This window comes from Simochromis diagramma, unplaced genomic scaffold (genome assembly GCF_900408965.1).
Source record: "Simochromis diagramma unplaced genomic scaffold, fSimDia1.1 OVJJ01000334.1, whole genome shotgun sequence".
Lineage (NCBI taxonomy): Eukaryota > Metazoa > Chordata > Actinopteri > Cichliformes > Cichlidae > Simochromis > Simochromis diagramma.
In genome coordinates, this window is record NW_024386764.1 from 6,201,816 (window position 1) to 6,221,428 (window position 19,613).

The 19,613-nt window shown below is 39.6% G+C and overlaps 1 protein-coding gene across 2 annotated transcripts; it reads left to right on the forward strand.

Moving 5' to 3' along the window:
* Positions 1-2,180: 2,180 nt before the first annotated feature.
* Positions 2,181-18,927, forward strand: il12rb1 (interleukin 12 receptor subunit beta 1). Of its 2 annotated transcripts, XM_040033274.1 has the most exons (15): positions 2,181-2,370; positions 2,974-3,097; positions 7,355-7,506; positions 7,634-7,776; positions 7,863-7,902; positions 8,176-8,295; positions 9,283-9,359; positions 9,869-10,076; positions 10,159-10,305; positions 10,460-10,558; positions 12,841-12,996; positions 13,146-13,301; positions 13,731-13,800; positions 14,010-14,085; positions 16,839-18,927. In XM_040033274.1, the coding sequence occupies exons 1-15, from the start codon at positions 2,298-2,300 to the stop codon at positions 17,157-17,159; spliced, it is 1,962 nt and encodes a 653-aa protein (XP_039889208.1). In that variant the 5' UTR covers positions 2,181-2,297; the 3' UTR covers positions 17,160-18,927. The 2 variants fall into 2 exon arrangements, with proteins under 2 accessions (XP_039889208.1, XP_039889216.1); XM_040033282.1 differs by lacking the exon at positions 2,181-2,370 and having other exon boundaries at positions 2,988-3,097; positions 7,329-7,506.
* The last annotated feature ends 686 nt before the right edge of the window (positions 18,928-19,613 follow it).

Below are 19,613 nucleotides of genomic sequence, written 5' to 3' on the forward strand. Positions count from 1 at the left end.
TAAGATTCTGGTTCTCACATTTAAGGCTCTTCAAGAACAAGCACCATCATACATCATTGAACTCTTACAGCCCTATGCCCCTAGTAGGTCTCTGAGGTCTTGTGGTCAGGGCCTACTTGTTATTCAGTATACGAGACTGAAAACTAGGGGTGATCGAGCTTTTGCTACTGTGGCCGCCAGACTGTGGAATTCTCTTCCTCAGAACTTAAGATCTGTTGATTCACTGATTACTTTTAAAAAACAGCTAAAAACACATCTTTTTAAAATTGCATTTTGTTAACTTTTGATTGTACTTCGTCTTTTTAATCTGTGTCTATACCTTGTAAAGCACTTTGTGATCCCTTATCTAGAAATGTGCTATATAAATAAAATAAAAAAACCAGACCCACGTATAGAACCTCAAAATCTAGAGGTATTTGAGCGTTAAAGACTGTGCTTAAGGAGGCCTGGACAGCCATCCAGAAATTTTTTAACCTGGGACAGTCCCAAAAGACACAAAAATGATTAGCAACAGTCGAGCCGCATTGTCTCCAGAATGCATATGAGCACTTTTATATCTCTCCTGATATGGTGTCTTGAAATGTCTAATAATGTTCTTCCAGCCATGTTCCCTCCAGCTCATGGAACTGGATGTGGATCACTGGCAGGACCAAATATTTTTCCACTCCCCCACAGAAATATCAATCCCTGATTCCCTTTCCCATTTATCTTTAATGTATAAAGTGTTATCCTCGCTGGCACTAGAGAGAGCTTTGTATAGGTCGGAAATAGATTTAGTAGGGGTCATGGTTGTAGCATTCTTCAGGATGGGGGGAAAAATGCGACTCAGCATCTGTAAAGTCGGACAATTTGCACTCACGATCAATATATGATCTCAGCTGTAGGTATCTGTGAAAGGCATATTGTGTCAGGTTGTGTTTGTCTCTCAAAGCTGAGCACAATGTTTCTATAAGTAAGATTATCAGATTGTCAGATTATCTTTGTCTAATATTAACATTTCTTTGATGATCTGAAACATGGAAGCGTGACAAGAAGGGGGCAAATTATTTTCACTGTGCTGTACGTGTGACCGTGAATCACCATTTCAAAATGAAAGTGAACTCGTTATGAAACTGGATAAATGGGAAACAGTTAAAGTAATGAGGATATAAGATGGGGAGGAGTTGTGTGAAAATAAAACAATTATGCAGGACAACACAAGCTTAATGTACGTTATTATATACCATACCTATGAGAGAGTGTATTACTATAGAGTCTTACTGCTGAAATGGTTAAAATTTGTCCAGATTGGAATCATATAATCTGGAATTTCCAGATTATTTCTTACAGGAAAAAATGCAGGACCCTGCAACCCACAGAGCTTCTTTTTATATCACTCAGTATGTCATCGTCTTCACCAATCTTTAATATTATTATTAAATCTTTATTTATAGACATATTTCTAATCCTTGGACTTTACTGTATGATTTTTTTTAATTTGAGTGGAAATCTGTTTCTTTGCTGACTGTAAATGAAATGATTCAGCTTCTTATACTGTTACAGTATAGGTGCAACTACAGGATTCACAAAGTGAAACTTTACATTTTAATTTTATTATTAACGCACATACATGTGCAGTTAAGCTGACGGTGTCACACGCTCCTTTCAAAGGAAATCTTTCAGTCTTTATCAAATTTTTTTTGCTTTTTCAAATAAAATAGATGCAACGTTTACACCTGTGCAAAAGCCTGCACTATTTTTAGGAAACAGACAGGAAGTTGTTTGTCTGGAGCTTGTTTTTAAAGATTCAAAAGTCTCACACACACACACAAACACAGACACACAGCAGGAAGGTTAGCGTTAGATATAAGGAGGTTTTAATGACTGCACACTTCTACACGTCGACGTGGGTTTAGACCTCACACGTAAAATTCAGAAAGGTTCCCTCTCACCTGATTCAAGACACTGGATGTAGGTGTGGTGAATCAGTTGCTCTAGTTTCTAGACTTTCCACTAGTTTTTCTTTGATGTGCAGTCTGGAGACAGCAGAAAACGGTGGCAGGAAAATAAAAAATGTAAAAATCAACAAATGATTTCAGTGAGTCATACAGTATACAGTATTTTGTGTATGACTGCCATTGTGACGAGCACAACCTTCCCCCACCCCTGACGCTTGTGGTTTTGTTGCTCTTCATATGAAGTGAAACAAGCCGAGACATTCTGTGACATTTCGGAGAAATACAAGTGAAGGCAGGTTATCTACATGGACTCTCACAAACTGTAGAACGATCACCTTTCTAGACTTTCCACGATACCTCATGGAACTTTTTAAGAACAGGAGCTCACTACATGGATACGTTATGTTTATGTTCCTCACGACTCTCAGCAAAGGTAGATACATCTATGAAAACCTTTCTTCTTTGATGACCTTAAAAAGTTTACCTTCATTTAAGTGGCTTTGTGCTTTGGATTTGAGATTAACTTCATTCTGATTATATCAAATCACCTTCAAGAATGCTAATTACATGCGTGAAAGTAATAGCACAACTTAGTAAAAACATCAGCCACAAAATTTTGGTTATCTTATCAGCAGTGTGTGGTTTCCACACTTTGCAGTTCACATCCGCAGTGTGCAGCGTTTCTGAAGTGTTGGCTTTTAGGTTTAAAATGTATTTGACAAATTAACTCATTCAAATAGAATGTAAGTGTGAAATTTGCATTTGTAAAGGTGAGGTAAAGTGACAAATAATGATTTAGACGTTAGATGTAGGACAACAAAACAGTGAGAAGAGTGAAAGAAAGTGTTCACTTACAGGTGTATTTCAAAAAATGTAAATAGTACAAGAAAATTCCAGCTTGAAATGGGACATTTGAAGCTGTTTTCTCTAAAGTGATGTGTGGTTTCTGGGGTAACCTGGCAAAGATAACCCAGACAAATCAAAGGTCCACCCGATGACATCAGTTTACATCATTTTCAAATATGTTTCTTCTTAGGTTTTGCATGCGAGGCTCCCTCGAGTCCTCAGTGCTTCAGACGAAAAGCTGAAGCTACTGTTTACACGTGCGAGTGGAGCATGACCACGACTCAAAGCGACATGACGTTTGAGCTTTACTTTAAGTGAGTATTGCTCAGTTTCAGCTCTTTGTTACTGATGTGTCCATAAAGATGTTCAGTCTGTGAAAAATACTTGATTCTACACATAAACTGTAAACCTTTGTGTGATATTCTTTTTAAAAATGGGCCCATGAAGCCCAGTTGCCACAATCTTGTATATTTCTGACATTTGCTTTCTGGACATCCAGCTTCTTACAGTGAACAACTGGTTGGGTCGTTTGATGTTTCATAGTGAAAGCCAGGGGATAGGTGGGATCTTGATACCACTCTGCAACACCTGCAACTGTGCTGCAAGCCAGAGGTGTTATGTTAGAATGTGAGAAACCGTGAGGGTTTCAGCCAGCCCAGAAATCGTGAGTTTTTCACGTGACACTGGAACAAAATGAATTTATGATCTGAGAGGCTGTACTCCTTCAAACAGTTTAGGTCAGCTATGTAGGGCAGCTTTCATAACATGTAATCAAAATAAAGCAAATGAGGTCATGTCAGTGCTATGTCCTCTTTGTTTTTCATTTTTTATTTCCACAACAGCGAAACCCAGAGAAAACAATTTAAGGTCACCGATTCAGCTTCTATTTTATGATGAGCGCATTTTAAATATAGCAAACTTATTCTATCATTTTAAGTCTGACAGCCTGTGTTTACACACTGTTAGCTGGTGTTTTCATGACTGCAAACATTAGAAACACCTGTATTCAGTTTTTACATTTTACTTTATGTCAAGAGATTTATTCTAAAAGACACGTCTTCAGCTGAGAGTCAGAGAGTAGAAAGACACACGCTGCAGTTTTTACTTGCAAGGGTGGTCACAGAGTGCTCACACCAGAGTGGGGGCCCTGTGATGTGCGCTCTGTTCTTGCACTTGTCTTTATTTATATACAAAAATAATACAACAGTGAATACGTCTGCTCATAGACAGAGGAAAGTATGTGCGTATGCAAGTGTATGTGTGTGTGATTCTGAAGGACGCGGCCCCTCTTCTTGTTAGGGAGCGCAGATAAAAGTGTCCAGCTCTCCAGTGAAACTGCTTGTTCAGCTATTATCGCTGTGGCAAAGAATTTATAAAGCAGAACAAGTCTTGTAGTCGACAACAGTCTAAGTCATAAAAAGGTCATCATGCAGTATTTTATCACATGTAAACTTATATCATTAAAAGCTTATACTGACTACTTAAGTACAATTTTCCATTGACACTTTATTAGTGACTTAAACACTTGCAGTGCATTGCTTGGCTTCTGTGCATCATGCGCAAACTGCAACAGCAACAATGAAAAACAGTTACCCTGGGAGACCCATGCCTTCACTCTTGCAACCAAAAAAACAAAGAGGTGTGCACTGCTGGCAGCTGAGACGTTTAACGTTAGTAGCACAGTTTGCGCTCCCATTTGCATTCACCTCAGAACAAGCAAGTGTGCGGATGTGAGAGGAATAGAAGTATTATGCAACTTTTATTTTACGCCTCAGATTAGAAAAAAAAATGCACAAAAGCACTTTTGCAACATAGGAAATTTTGTGTGTCTGCATTGTTCTGTCATCATGAGTGAAACTGCACTGCCAAACTACATATTGATAGATCTTCAAGAAAAGTTACTTCTACTAAAATGGAAGGAGAGCCTACATGACCGGTTAAGTCTTTTCATGATCAGAGTTATGAAAAAGAGAAAAACCTGATGAATGGCTTTGAAACTGGAAGAATACCAGATTTCAGGATTAGCATAGAGAGGGGATACTGTCATGTGAAAGAGAAGGTTTTCACAGTCCTGTTAAATACCAAATACTTACTGCTTCAATTGGAAATAAGAGGGTAGCTAGTACCCTATAATAAATGCCCTCGATTAACTGATCATCAGCATGTGCGAGCACCTCTGCAAAATCCAACATTTCAGCATTTTGGTGATCTAGTGGTATTGATACACACTAGTCTTTTAGGCGTGAACGTCCCAACAAATTCCCTCCAAGGTCAGTCCATGCAATGCTTTGAGAAACTGCACAAGTTGTCCCGCGTTAGAAATGTATGCAGGTGTCGCTTGTTTGGAAGGGTCACCAGGGTGACCAGGTCACCAGGTGAGCTAAATTATCGTTTGTTCTGAAACTAGAAGTTAAAATGTGTGAAGATGATTGCAAGTGAGGCATTTACACAATATTTAGCCACGTACTAAACACTCTTTCATTTTGAACAGACCAGGTCATTGTTGTGGCTCTTCGGAAGAGTTTAGCGTACCAGGTTCAGCAAAGCTTAGGCTTTTAAAGCTGCAACAAACCACAAGACTTCTGTGACCATGTTCTTTGGACAGACCACACCAAAGTAGAGTTGTTTGGCCATAACGTGCCACCTGAAAACCAAACGAGCTGTAGAGCCCAGTGCAGGACTGATGATGACTTGCACTTGTTTTGCAGCCATAGGACCTGGACACCTGGCAATTGACCACAAACTCCTCGGTTTACCAAAGTATCCTAGAGTCAAATGCACTGTTGGTCAAGTTATGTGAAAATAGTAATTAGTTACCAATTACTGATTACTTCTCCAAGAAAGTAATCCTATTACTTCACTGATTACTTATTTTTAAAAGTAATTAGTTACTTTATTACTTAATTACTTTTAAACAAGATGATACACAACCTGAATACACAATAAAGCAATAGACACTTAAGCCCAATTCTATTTTTTCTGCATAATCCATCATATAAAATTGAATCAAATGAAAAAGTCTCTTTTTAGAACTCGTTTTATTAGTTTTAATCTTTTAACTTTATGCACATTGAATCAAGCAAAAATTAAATGATATGCAACAGTCTTTGACTTGAATAAATTCTTTAACATTTAAACCTATTTTCTGCATATTCCATCATATAAAATAAAATCATTTTTTGTGTTTACAAGTAAAGATGCAAGTAAAACACAGCAAAAATTAAATAAAATCAAAAAGTCATGGGCACTGAGCCATGCCACTCCTAAATCAATTTTCACCTGTTTTAGCAGGAGTGGGGCCGGTGGACATTTGGTGCTGCAGCAGTCGTGTCAGTGTAGGGATCCGGTTTTCTGACAAAACATCTTACTTTGGCAAAGTGTCCTACCGTACATAGTATATGCACATTTCTGCTGTCACACAATAATTCCAGCAAAAATTTAAGTATGTAGGACGGTTTGCCACATAAATTAACTACCAATCAGAGTATGCTTCTAGCTCATATTCATAAAGGCGAGACGGTTTGGCACTTAATTTCACCCCTCAAAGTATACTTGTAGCTCATACTCACAAAGATAAGACGGCTTGCCACTTAATTTTGTATTGTGCGCATGCGCAGCACATGCACAGAAACAACCAGTAGGATGGTTTTTGAGGTAGGATGGATTCCCAGAATACCGGGGGTTTCTCTGGGAATTTCACATTCCAATGACAGCGTGCTAGGTGCTTGTTCAGATTTGAAGTTAGGGTTTTTATGCTGCATGGGAAGGAGTTTTCTTCCCATGCAGAGTGTACAGCAGACGCTAATGTTTTTGTCACTTTTTACAGAATCAAACTCAAAGTCACGTCATACTTCCAAGCTTTAAACGCCGCATGGTCGTTCTCTCTCGCGCACTCCATATTATCCATTGTTAATCTACACACATCTGTTACCACAGATGTCGCACACTCGTACGTCAGTGTCATGAGACACTCTCACAAACAAAATCACATTTTAGTAATGCAGTGTGCTTACAGGAAAGTAACAGTAATCTAATTAATTTTTTGCAATAGTAATCCCTTACTTGTTTCTTGAAAAAAGTAATCAGATTACAGTAACGCATTACTTGTAACTGCCCATCTCTGGTCAAATGTGAGGCCATCTGTCTGACAGCTAAAGCCTGGCTGAACTGTGTCATGCAACAGGACAATGATCTCAAGCACAGCAGCAGATCTACAACAGAATGACTGAAGGGAGTTAAAGGTTTTCAATGACCCAGTCAATGACCTAACCTCAGGGACCTTAAGAGAGCTGCGCATAAACATGCCTGCAAACCTCAATGAACTGACTATTAAAGTCATATTTACCTGAGAGATACAGGTGATACAGGTGTCAATCATCTCATTTAAGTTCAAGCAAGAATGTAAAGAGGTATACTTTCTAAAATAAGAAGCTATGAAAACAGACAATGGAAAACAAACGAGTGAAACTGGACGAGAAAGTGTTAATGTACTCACGAGTTTAATGCTGAGTTTAAGTGTTTCTTTCTCCGCTGCTCCCGGGGCAGTAATGCTTTTATGTTTTTCTATGTAGTGAGACAAAATTTGGGAACATTAAGGAAACTTTCCATGATGTTGTTGAGGAACAACTCATTCAGTCGCGCAGCGTTATGATTTGGGTGGAAGCTCACATAGGAAACTCCACATGCAAATCACCAAAGACGTCTGTCGTACTCCAGGACATAGGTAATGGACACCCTTTTTTTAATTACACGATTATCCATTTTGATTCACCAAACTGACACAGCCCACATTTTAATTTTGCTTTGCAGTTGAAATGTGTATTAAGCAAAGTTTCGCTTTCATTCAACAGTAAAATATGAAGCACCACAAAATATTTCAGCATCCTGGTTGAAAAACAACCTCAGCTTGAGCTGGATAGCTACAGAGAAGTATCCAGCTGTAGCAGAAGTTTGGTTCAGACGAGACGAGCACCCCACAGAACCGTGGGGAAAAGTGAGTCAGTGTTTTGTCACCAGATGTAAATTTTTGGCCTTTTTTAAACAAATCATTATTTAACCTAATTTTATTTGCTGTTACAGAGAATAATAAGCACCACCATTAACAACAATAAAGATCAGCGTGAGTACAAATATGTCTTATAGGAGTTAAAATATCTGAAGACGATTGCAAGTGAGGCATTTGTTTATAGAAGCTTATAACTTAAAACGTGTAACACTTGTTAGTGTGTGTGTGAAGCCCTCCTAGACCCTAAAAATCCCCCACAGAGACAGTCATCTGTTTAAGGACAAAGTAATGCATTTATGAGCACAGCAACAAGTATTTCTGGGCAACATTTAGCCAAGTGAAACTTAGTTGAATGAGCAAAACTCTCTTTTTCTTCAATCTGAACAGACCAGGTCTTTGTTGTAAACCTTCGGAAGAGTTCAGCGTACCAGGTTCAGATCAGACACCGATCCACTATGGTCAAGAAACCACTGTGGAGTGCCTGGTCTCAGGTGGTGGTTCCTGCAGGTGAGCTAGTGTTATATACACAACCGAAGTGTTGATTTTAAAAGAAAATGTGAATCTCAATGTGAATGAAATGCATATTTACACTACAATTTAATGATGCTGCACAGGATGCAATTGAAATGTTTGCCTTTTATCACATGGAGAAAAAAAAACTACATCCTCTTTCAAATTGATGGTTTCAGGATATAAAAATAATCATTCTGACCTTAACAGGTCTAAAAAAACAAAAGTTGGTAAATGTAATCTCAGATCAACAGCCAGTGTTTGCCACAGTCTTCCCAGTGAACGTCCCAGAAATCGTCAAAAAACATAGCCCACAGTCAGCATATTAAATGTTAAAGTCCATGACAGTACAAGTAGAAAAAGACTAGACAAGTATGGCTTGTTTTGAAGTGCTACCAGGAGTAATAATAATAATAATAATAGATTGGATTTATATAGCGCTTTTCAAGGCACCCAAAGCGCTTTACAATGCCACTATTCATTCACTCTCGCATTCATACACTGGTGGAGGCAGCTACAGTAAGCATCTTCTACATGTTCAAAAAAGAACAGGGCAGCACGACTTGGGTTTTGAAAGTTGCATCAAGTTGCATCACAAACCACAAGACTTCTGGAGTACCAGAAGTACAGACAACATGGCACAGATGTTTGCCTCTAATGCACAGCAACACATATGGTGAAAACCAAAAACAACACATCAACTGTCGAGCACGGCGGTGGGAGGGCGATGATTTGGGCTTGTTCAGAAACCACAGGGCCTTGCCGTCTTGCACTCATTGAGTCAACCATAAACTTCCGTGTGTACCAACGTACTGTAGTCAGGAATGTGAGGCCATCTGTCTCATAGCTTTCTTTTTAAAAATTGTGTCATAAAACAGAGCAATGATGCCAAGTAACTTCTGCCCTGTTCAGTCCACTCTAGCATTCTTCTTATAGGATGGTAAATTCATGCATCTCAAAAAAGTCTTTTTGTTTTCATTACAGAACTTGTACATGAGCCTAATGTTACCATGACAATAACACATTTCAATGGCACTCGAAAGGTGACACTAACGTGGATGGTAAGTCAACTCACGATAAATGGTCTGTATTTATATAGCGCTTTACTAGTCCCTATGGACCCCAAAGCGCTTTACATGCCCAGTCATTCACCCATTCACACACGTGATGGCAAGTTACATTGTAACCACCCTGGGGTGCACTGACAGAGGCGAGGCTGCCGGACACTGGCACCACCAGTAGGCAACGGGTGAAGTGTCTCGCCTAAGGACACAATGACCGAAGCTGTCCAAGCCGGGGCTCGAACCAGCAACCTTCCGATTACAAGGCGAACTCCCAACTCTTGAGCCACGATCACCCCAAAAAGACCAGGAGCGGTGGATGGAACTGAATTTGTGAAAATACTTGGCTGTAAACGGCACTTCATCCATCAGTTTCTACCACTTTTTTTTTTACATTTTCATTTTCATCCACTACTCCCTGGACAGTGTTGAAACAGCTGAATACAGTATTTTCTTGTCTAGTCGGTCAAGCTGCATTTGTCTCAACAAAGCGCCCTCTTGTTCTTCAGCCAATGCCAGTAGGAGCAGCAGTGAGAAATGTGACATCGAATTCTTCGCAGTGTATTTGCACCAAGACCGTATATCACAACGACCATACTATTTATACATTTGTGTCGTACTCGGCTGCCAACATCTCTGTTATTGCCAAAAATGATGTGAGCGTGTCTCCTCCGGCAATCCTGCAAGTACCAGCTGAACCTGCATCAGATTTAGAAGGTAGGCGTGTAAAATGCATAGATATCAATATTGTGTATATTTATGTTCAAGTAGACCACAAAGCTGAATTTCTCTCTGGCAGCTTGCAACAAAACTTTGGCAGATAAAGATATAAACAGGAGAACTTGTCTTGAGTGGTACGAGCTTCAAGATGCAAGTCCAGTGCCAAAAAATGTGATAACCTTAACAGGAAAGATGGGTAAAAAGAAGAGAAAAGAAGTAAGAAAGAGTAAGTTGTCTATTAAGTATGTTTAAGTTTGTTCCCTTTGTTCATGAAACGATTAAGATTTTACTCTCATTCATCTTATGTTTATGCCACCTTGTTTTCAAAATGATGGCATTAAAAACACCGTAGACAAGTAGCCTTTGTGTTTCTGTTACAGACCTGAAGGACTACATCCGTTACCTCTACTTTGAACATAGATGTCAACATGGGAGACCACAGACAGTTAAAATGTGTTTCTTTTATCAAAAAGAAGGTGGTAAGTGCTTTCATGAAAGCATACATGTGCAAGGTTTCTACAGACTTTCCCTTCCAGCTAGGAGGACTGCAACAAGTCGACCACATTAAAGAGCACATGCATGCACGTATAGATTAACTAAAGGGGAGAGCGAGGCCGGCTGGCACATTTTTTACTGTGTGATATTTCTCTGTCATGTGGTGAGATAAAATGGTCAAACCAATACCGACTAAAAGATAAACATCTCAGAAAGAAAAAAATATTCAAAGATGACTGCTGAAAGGGGGATTCATGAATAAAATTACTCAGTCACGGCAGGATTTGTGAAAAACACAGCTTGTTTTCAGCTACACATGTCCGACCTTAAACATCAGTGAACAGCAAAAATATTGCAATATTTTTCCATTCATCCATCCATCAGTTTATTTTCTTAGCCAGTTGAGGGTTGTTAGGGCTGGGCACAGGGTACACCCTACTCACGTCGCCAGTATATCGCTGGACCAAGAAACAGACAATCAGTTTGCACCGATTACACACTAGTTAACCTAACGCACGCCTGAGTACCCACACAGTGTGAGCATGCAAACGGCACACAGAAAGCCCCCAGGTGGCCGTTGGATGGGCACGACTTGTAAGAATGATAAAACGTTTTCATTAAATGAATACGCCCGTCATTCTCCAGCTCAAAATGACCTCTTCAGGCGTCGGTGATTTATTCAAACACAACATTAATACCACAATTAAATCCTATTTTTTTTTTTATCTTAACGCTATTTGCTATTTAATCTCAGTATTTAATATGAAATAATGAACTCATGCATAAAATGCAACAGCACAAAAAGCTCTCAGCATAAAAGCATGAATAAATATTGTGCTGCAGTAGATTCAGTCTTCTTTGAAGACAGACTGCAAACTAAAAGATTACCCACAAACCTCAGGATAGGCAGGGAGATGACCCCGCTCACTTTACTGAGATAATCTGCAAACTTTTGGAGACTGAGAGTCAATGACTATGTAAAAATATCTCAACTCCGTAATGTGTTTGACAGTGACATGAATGTTTTTAATTATTCTGGTTGATGCAGTGAAAGACTCAATGGCTGCTCTTCTCTATCAGCCTGTCAAGGCAGCTGCACCTTCAGCTGCAATGCCAACAAACCATGCATATAGCATTTCGTCAGAGATGCCCCAGATAGTGAGGCTTTCTAAGATCTCACGTTTGTAGAGAATTCAGGTGTTGTTTGGGCTGTAAACTCTTTCAAGGTGCAGTACTCAAAAACAGAGGGGAGGATACATTTTTATTCACACTAGGGATTAAAGAAGAACAGAGACACGTAGTTCAAAAGCAAAGGGAATCACCCATCATCGCCAGGAATTATCACTAATAATAATAATAATACATTTTCTATATCGCTGTGGGTAGAAAAGGTATTTAGAGGGAGGGGGCTTTTGATTGTTTTGTGTTCACATTGCAAAATTGAAAAGTTGGACTCTTCTCAAAATTTTGCAACCTTCAGCAAGCTCTCAGCTCCTAGCCATCATAATTACTGCAGCAGATACCGACCTTGGTCAGTTTGAACAACAACATCATTTAAGTATTGAATTGACTGATTTAATTAAGCAAATAGGTAAAAGCCTTTCAGTAGAATAATTACTGCAATGATTAATATGTTTTAGCTAGCAAAGGTAAACTATTGTGATGACTGTGATCAGATATCACTTTAAATCATAAACAATCAACAGTAGAACACAAGGCTAAGATTAGCAGTGAAAGTAAGAACATTAACGCACAGTGTAAATGGGGTAAAGGGAGGTGTACTAAACAGCTGTGCAATCTTAAGAAAACCACTTATTAGTGAGACAGTGCTTTAGTTTGCAGCAGAAAGATTGAAGTAAAGGTCATGTGGTCTGATGGGCGATTAGGTAATAAAATGTAATGATGCACCAACCTGTGGGGCCAGTGTTGTGATCTGTGGGTGTTTCAGTTGGTCTGGACTAGGTTCTGCAACTTTAAGTAGTGCCCTTTACCTGCTCAAGTACATATTAATTGTGAGTTGTGGGCCAGTTAGCATGCGTAAAATTTAGTTCCCAAGATTTGCTAAAGTGAGAAGCTAACATGCTAATTATGATATATTACTGAATCCAAGTTTAGACCAGTTCTCTAGGCAGTTAACATTAAGCTGAACAAAAAAAAACGACGTGCACCACACACTCATCGAGTGCAAATCAAAATCACTGAGCACAACACATTTTGTCTCCTGCTGCAAAAGGATTATTATTTTAATTCTTTTTTTAAATTTTAGTACCGCTGAAGGAACCTCAGGAGGTCGCCACATTTGACGAAACAGACATTTCTGCTGACCTGTCCTGGAAAGCGATTCCTCTTGAGTACCAGCAAGGCTTCCTGACACATTACCGCCTGTGCTGGGTAAAAATCAGTTCACAGGATGAGCCCGAAGGTGTGAAAATCACTTCTTTGAACTCTAACTGCTTCTAAGTTCTGTAAAAGGAAACACTAACTGACATTGAGAAACATAAATTTCCAAACTGTAATAACGAAATTGTTTGTCTTTTTTTTCCCTGCTTTTTTTGGGGGGGGGGCTGTTAGCGTGCGACAACATACCAGCTTCAGAGACTACATACCACCTGGAAAACTTGAAGGCTGGAAGCAAATATAACATCACCCTAGCTGGGGTGACACAAGTGGGAGAAGGGCCTGAAGCCACAGCAATCATCAACACCAAGCCAGGAAAACCTATGAATGGTATCAGAGCGAACTCTCACGTTAAAATAATTTGTTTTTAGTAAAGCTAATATATGTTAGCAAGGTTTTTTTCCTTAGGGTCTCTAACCAGCTTTGATTTGCATAAATATTTTATGGTACAAACTTACCATATGTAATGATTGCTGTGAGATTTTAGCTTCATTTATCAAATACGTTTCAATATATAGTTTTTGAAAAATTGTCATTGCTACCTTCAAGATATTCACGCTCCACGCTTGAACATGAATATCTCAAGAAGTAATAAAGTGAAACAGTTTTTCACAGAGCTGTAGTATAAAGTTGAGTTCAAACTTTATATTTCAAAGAATGAACTCATTATATTAGTTCAAACCTTGGAGCTAATTTTTTTGTAAAAATCAGATATGGTCTAGCAGAATTACTAATTTTCTCCTCTCCTCCTCGTATTAGTGTGGTTGAGTTTCGGCTTGCTGTTTGTCTTCTTTTTATTCTCAACAACGTGCACCGTTGTCTTGAAGAAGTAAGTAAACTTTTTTTCCCATTTTAAAAACAAACCTGCAGACTACAATATGCATACAGTATGTTTGTTTAGTACTTGTGAAAGACAAGTGAAACATGGTCAGCAGCCACTGTCAATGTAACTTCTGATCATCAGACGTGTCTCTTAATTGTCTAAGAAAGTAAAAGTTTCTCATGAAGTTCTTGTTTATCTGTTTTTTTCATCTTTAGGATCAAAGTCAAGATTTTTCCTCCTGTGCCAAAGCCTGTTATTACAGATTTCATCCCCCATCAATCAAAGACTCAGGTAAAAGGCCGTTGCTTGGATTTGCAGCTGTTAAGGATTTGATGTTCGTTCCCAGTGTGGTTATTTAGGTAGTTATAGTCAAAGAAATTTGGGGGTTTAAACAGTTTTGCTAATTGGTTGGTGTTTTGGTGGTTCTGTGGATTGGAGGTGGAGAGCTTGGCTTTTTTGATCCCTGATTACTGAAATATCATCCTCTCAGGGATATTTGAGTGTGTGTGAGAGTTTGTCCTGCAATCTTAATGAGAAGGCATTCAACTGCGCACTTTGAGGTCCGTCGGAGTATGGGGTATCAGTCCCTGTATAATCACTGTGAGAGGTCGGTCTGCATCTCCAGATGTCACTGATTCTGTTTATGGGGAGGTTAAGGGTGTTTGTTTTGGTGGTCTCGGGATATCTTCTCTGCTCTTTGCAGATGATGTGGTTTGTTATGGTTTAATCAGGTATGTCCTCTCACTCACACTGGGACTGTTTGAGGCCGAGTGTGAAGCAACTGGGATGAGAATTCACAGTGACACTCCTTGGCTAAGCCGCTGCAGCTGGAAAAGGGTCCACTCTGGGTTAGGAATGAGTTTCTGCCACAAGGGGAGAAATTTAAGTATCTTGTGGTATTGTTCATGAGGGGAGAGGGGACACTGGTAGATAGATTTCTGCAGCGTCTGCAGTGAACTGAATGCTGTGACAGTCTGCTGCAGTGAAGAAAATGGATGAATGGTTTCCAAATTTACACACTTGTGAAGGTCCACTTGATGCAGATATCATCATCAGATGGTGAGCATGAGACTCTGTCCATGTAGACATTAAAATACAGTGCAGGGGCCCTTCAGTCAAGTGGAGTTGTAAAAGTATAATAGTACTGAACTCATGGTGAGCCTTGTGCAGGACTTACAGTCCTACAGTGTTTCCATCATGCACAGGACTTTGGCTACACAGTGAAAGACCAAAGTAACCAAAGCAGGCATGCTTGCATGCAACCCTCAAAAGCCAAAAGCGTGTAGCCCAACTACATGTAGGTGCAATGCAAACTAGCTTAAAGCTGGGCTTGAACAGGAAAGAAATTTTGATTTCACAACAAGCATGGAAAAAAATTAGAAATTTAAAAAGATAAGAAGAAGATGAGAAGAAGGGTATGGACTGATTTTTATACAGTGCTTTTCTACTCTCCCGCAGCACTCGAAGCACTGGAGAGCTTTCATTGTTTTCAGTACTCGGCAAAGAAATATATCAGTTAATACTTCTGTGCTCTTCATGGGAGAGGCGAAGCAAATGTAACAGCAAAAGCACAAAGACAAGCACACTTACCCCCCACTGCACAGCACATGTAGACGGGTGTCTGTAAAGCTCTGCGCAACACCAATGTACAAAAATGTTCCATGCATTATGGTTGATGTGTTGGTCCATTTTATACTCACGTTTATGGGACGCTTTGCATGCTGTAGTCTCCAAAACGATGGTTCCCGCTTCAGTTTTGTAATAGAAACAGAAGAAGTGAAAACAGGATGCAACTTTCCAAGTTTTTCTGCAGAATGTGTCATTATTTTTAGTTTTTACTGCAGTTTCAACTCTTTTCCTTCTCAGATTCTCAAATTTATGTATGATAAAAACCAAAATGACACCAAAGCACACAGTGTAGCATTTGGAGTCTAATTTTTTCCCATGTGCTTCCATTCACAACGGTGTTACCAGTTAGCATAGACTGTCTGTTAGTCTTGGGGCTTTCACTCCATGGGACCATCATTCACTGACTTCTATTTTTCATTGTTTTCTTTTTTCTTTACTGTTTGGTTGGACTTTCTGTCAGAAAGCCCTGAGGCAGATTTCTCTCAAGTGCAACAAGTTCCTCTTCTGTTTTCTCAGTTACCAGCATGACTAGTCCAAACCACCCCAGGTACTGTGAAGGCAGCTGTTCTCATTTACATGACCACAGCAGGTTGCTTACATAAATACTAGTCTTTTTGACCTGCTTAAAAAGCTATTGTTGTTTTCGGAGGCCATTCTTGAATAAAAGGCATGAGAAAGTCCATGTGGAGTTTGGTCAACTGCATGTAAAGTTCTCAAAACGCATGAGAAAAAATATCATCTAGGTCAAAAACATAACTATGAGGGCAGAACTCAAAGCACTATGTCTGGGAAACAGTAACAAGAAGTAAAACTGCAAATGATGGAAAGTTGAATGTCTGTGGTTGCTAAGTGGGCATTGCTGAAATGACTGGATGCTTTGGCCAAATATTTTTCCAGCAAATACTCTGACCGATATATTGAAAGCCAATGTGGCAGAACCACAGACTTTTCATTTGACCAAAAAGCAGAACTGTCGACTGTGTGCAAGAGAAGTACGCAGCCACAGTACCATGACCAGTGATGGGTGGACCACTGTTTTGACCATTGTCAAATTTTTTTTGCCGAATGTGACATGTGCCCTATTGAAAAAGACAAAACACAAGCAACTGAGACAAAAATGAGCTCAACTCATTGCGTCAGTGAAAACAGTACACAAAGGGTGTGTATGTATAAAACCTGTACGTACCTTTCAAAACTGATGGTCCTTTTATCAGATGTGCACACTGGTCCCCCTCCTTTTTTAGGACACCGCTTCGATGTTTTCCAAAAAGAGTTTCAAATTTTAATTTGTCTGACCACAGAATATTTTCAATGAGCTTTAACCCACATTTTCATATCTACAACTGATAAAACCCTTTATCCCATGTAATTACAAATACTTACTAAATCTGTTCTCTGATAATGTGATAAAACAGGAAATCCTAGAGAAGAAAGAGGAGGTGCACGATGAGCTGACGCTGCTCAAGCTTTATCCAGAGGGAAAGTCTGTCTCAGAGGAAGCAGAAGATGTCCGCGTTCTCAGGGACGAGTGGGACGATGGGACTGATGAGGACGTAGACCACGACAGGAGTACCTTGGAAGAATGCAGCGACGACTGTTCGAGCCCCGGCTCTACAGATGAGGAGCAGAGGAATTCCAAAGGAGAAATTACGGACCTTGAGCAAGTGGACAATGAGCTTGCCATGCTGATATACAAGAACGGCTTGGTGTTTGACATGAAGACAGAATTACCTTAAATGGATTTAACTAAAGACTTTTCAGCATCACAGCACAAAAGAACCTAAGCACTTGCTGACCGAATGAAGGATCTTAGCAATAATATATATTAATCAGCAAAAGTATTTTGTTGTTGTTTTTTTACTTGACATTAATGGACTATCTTGTTTGTTCATTGACATACAGTAGGGGAAATGATTATTTGATCCACTGTGAATGTTTAAGTTTGCTCACTTTGCAAAGACATTTTTATGGTAGTTTAATTTTGTATGCAACTGAGTGAAATAGGTATTTGATCATAACTTAGTACTTAGTGAAGAAACCCTTGTTGGGAAGCACAGCGCTAAGACTTTTCTTAGGTTTAGACACATCCCAGGAAAGGTTTTGGCCCACTCCTCTTTATGGACACTCTCTAAATGCTTTAGGTCTTTTTGCTGCCTCTTGGCACAGACGCCTCAGCTCCTTCCACTCAGGTCTGGAGACCGGCTAGGCCACTTCCTGACCTTAATATGCTCCTTCTTTAGCCACTTCTCTGGCAGTATGTTTTGGGTCGGTGCCATGCTGGAAGACCCATCCATGACCAATCTTCAGTGTTTTGTCAGAGGGAAGGAGGTCCTCATCCAAGATTTTATGGTATATGGCCCTGCCCATTGGTCCCTTAATGACCTGAAGCCGTCCTGCACCCTTAGCAGAAAAACAGCACCAAAGCATAATGTTTCAGCCTCCGTGCTTCACTGTCGGGATGGTGATATTTGAGTCATACTCAGCATTTCTCTTTAGTTTCATGTGAGCACTGCACTTTCTGCCAGGCCTCCTCTGAATCATTTAGATGTTCACAGATATTAACTTTAAAACAGGCATGTACATGTGCCTTCTTAAGAAGGGGGAACTTGCAGGCATTGTAAGATTTCAATCCATTGTGGTGTAGTGCATTGATGGTTAACAAGCTCCTCCTGTGTAGTTTTGGGCCAATTCGTCACCTTTCTCCTGATCATCCTCACCCCACGAGACAACCTCTTGCACGGATCCAGATCAAGGGTGATTGATGGTCATTTTATATTTTATTTCCTCGATTTCCCACACTTGTCTCTGACGTCCTCTGAAGGCTCTTTGGGTACACATAGTGAGTTGAGATCAGGAGTATCTGTACTTGATTGATTTACTGTCATTTAATCAATTAATCAATCCATGGGAGTCAGAATTCCGGCTAGGTTATAGGGTATCTGTAGAATGCACTCCACACACACTGGTTATGCTCACAAGTTTATTTAGGGTTTTATGCAACAACCCACAGTCTGGTCAGCACTGGTCTCAGCTTTTCCAACCCTCCTCTCTGGTCTTCCACCTCACTAAAAAGGGAAAAAGACTGTCATCAGTCCAAAAGCCACCAGCTGTGCTCTCACCTGCCTCCCCAGCACCGCCCCGTTGAGCTCACTGCACCACTCCTCCCCTGCAGCTAAGCCAGGGGCCACACCTCCGTCACAGTATCAAATACTTACTTCACTCAATGACGTACAAATGAATTTACAACGTTCATGTAATGTGGGTTTTTTTTCACCTTTCTACACTAAAATGAAACTTCCATAGAAATGAGAGACTTTAATCATTTTCTTTGTAAGGGACGACATGTGCAAATTCAGCAAGGGATCAAATAATTAGTGCCCCCCACTGTAAGGAGGCCAGTACATGAAAGAAGGAGGGTTAAACATTCTCATACTTTATCACTTTACAGTGTCAATAAATGTTTGTTTGTTTTTTATTTGTGGAATAAAGAAATCTTTGTTAATACTTGTTTGACTTTTTCAAACTTTCTAAAAAGCAAATTTGCCTCAGTGGTTTTAGTTCATTGCTATTATCTTGAGGCAACAACGTGAAACTTTCAGACACAAGCTACCAAAGGATAATTCAGTCAGTTGCAATTTGCTTTAAGTGCTGACTTTAATTATCCATCATACACTTGCTGTGAAAGAAAGCAGATTTGTATTATTATTATTCAAAGCAAAAGTTAATTCATTTTTTGCAGTATGTTTTTGCAATGACAAGAAAATAAAACAAAAACAACTCATGTTGTGTAATGTAACAGGAAAGACAGAGAAGCTGTGTTTATGATCGCTGAGCAGTACAAATGTGAGCCTGTTGAGAGGTAATGGTATGACAGGAAGTGGTCGCAAAAAAGAAAACCCAGTGACCTTAAAAAAGGCAGCTCATCAAAGACCACATTACTCATTACTAAAGAGACTTCTGTGGCATTCAGATCGAAAGTTACATTGTTCAGAGTAGAGCGTGTCCTGTTTAATTCTCAAAAAGTGATGACAACCTACTAGCGTTTCCCACCCTGCTGCAATTTGCATTCCCAGAACTGGAAGAAGAAAAGATTTTCCTACTTCAGATTTTAAGAATAAAAGAAGCAAGATGATCACTCTGTTCTGTTGTGTGTTCATTTCTTACCACAGAGATTAAAATCGTCTGGTCAG

Excerpts from the sequence above, each read along its gene's own strand:
- il12rb1 (XM_040033274.1), top strand. The coding sequence starts at position 2,298 with ATGGAACTTTTTAAGAACAGGAGCTCACTACATGGATACGTTATGTTT. Across the intron at positions 7,903-8,175 it reads TAACAACAATAAAGATCAGC|ACCAGGTCTTTGTTGTAAAC; the intron begins GTGAGTACAAAT and ends CAATCTGAACAG. Across the intron at positions 8,296-9,282 it reads TCAGGTGGTGGTTCCTGCAG|AACTTGTACATGAGCCTAAT; the intron begins GTGAGCTAGTGT and ends TTTTCATTACAG.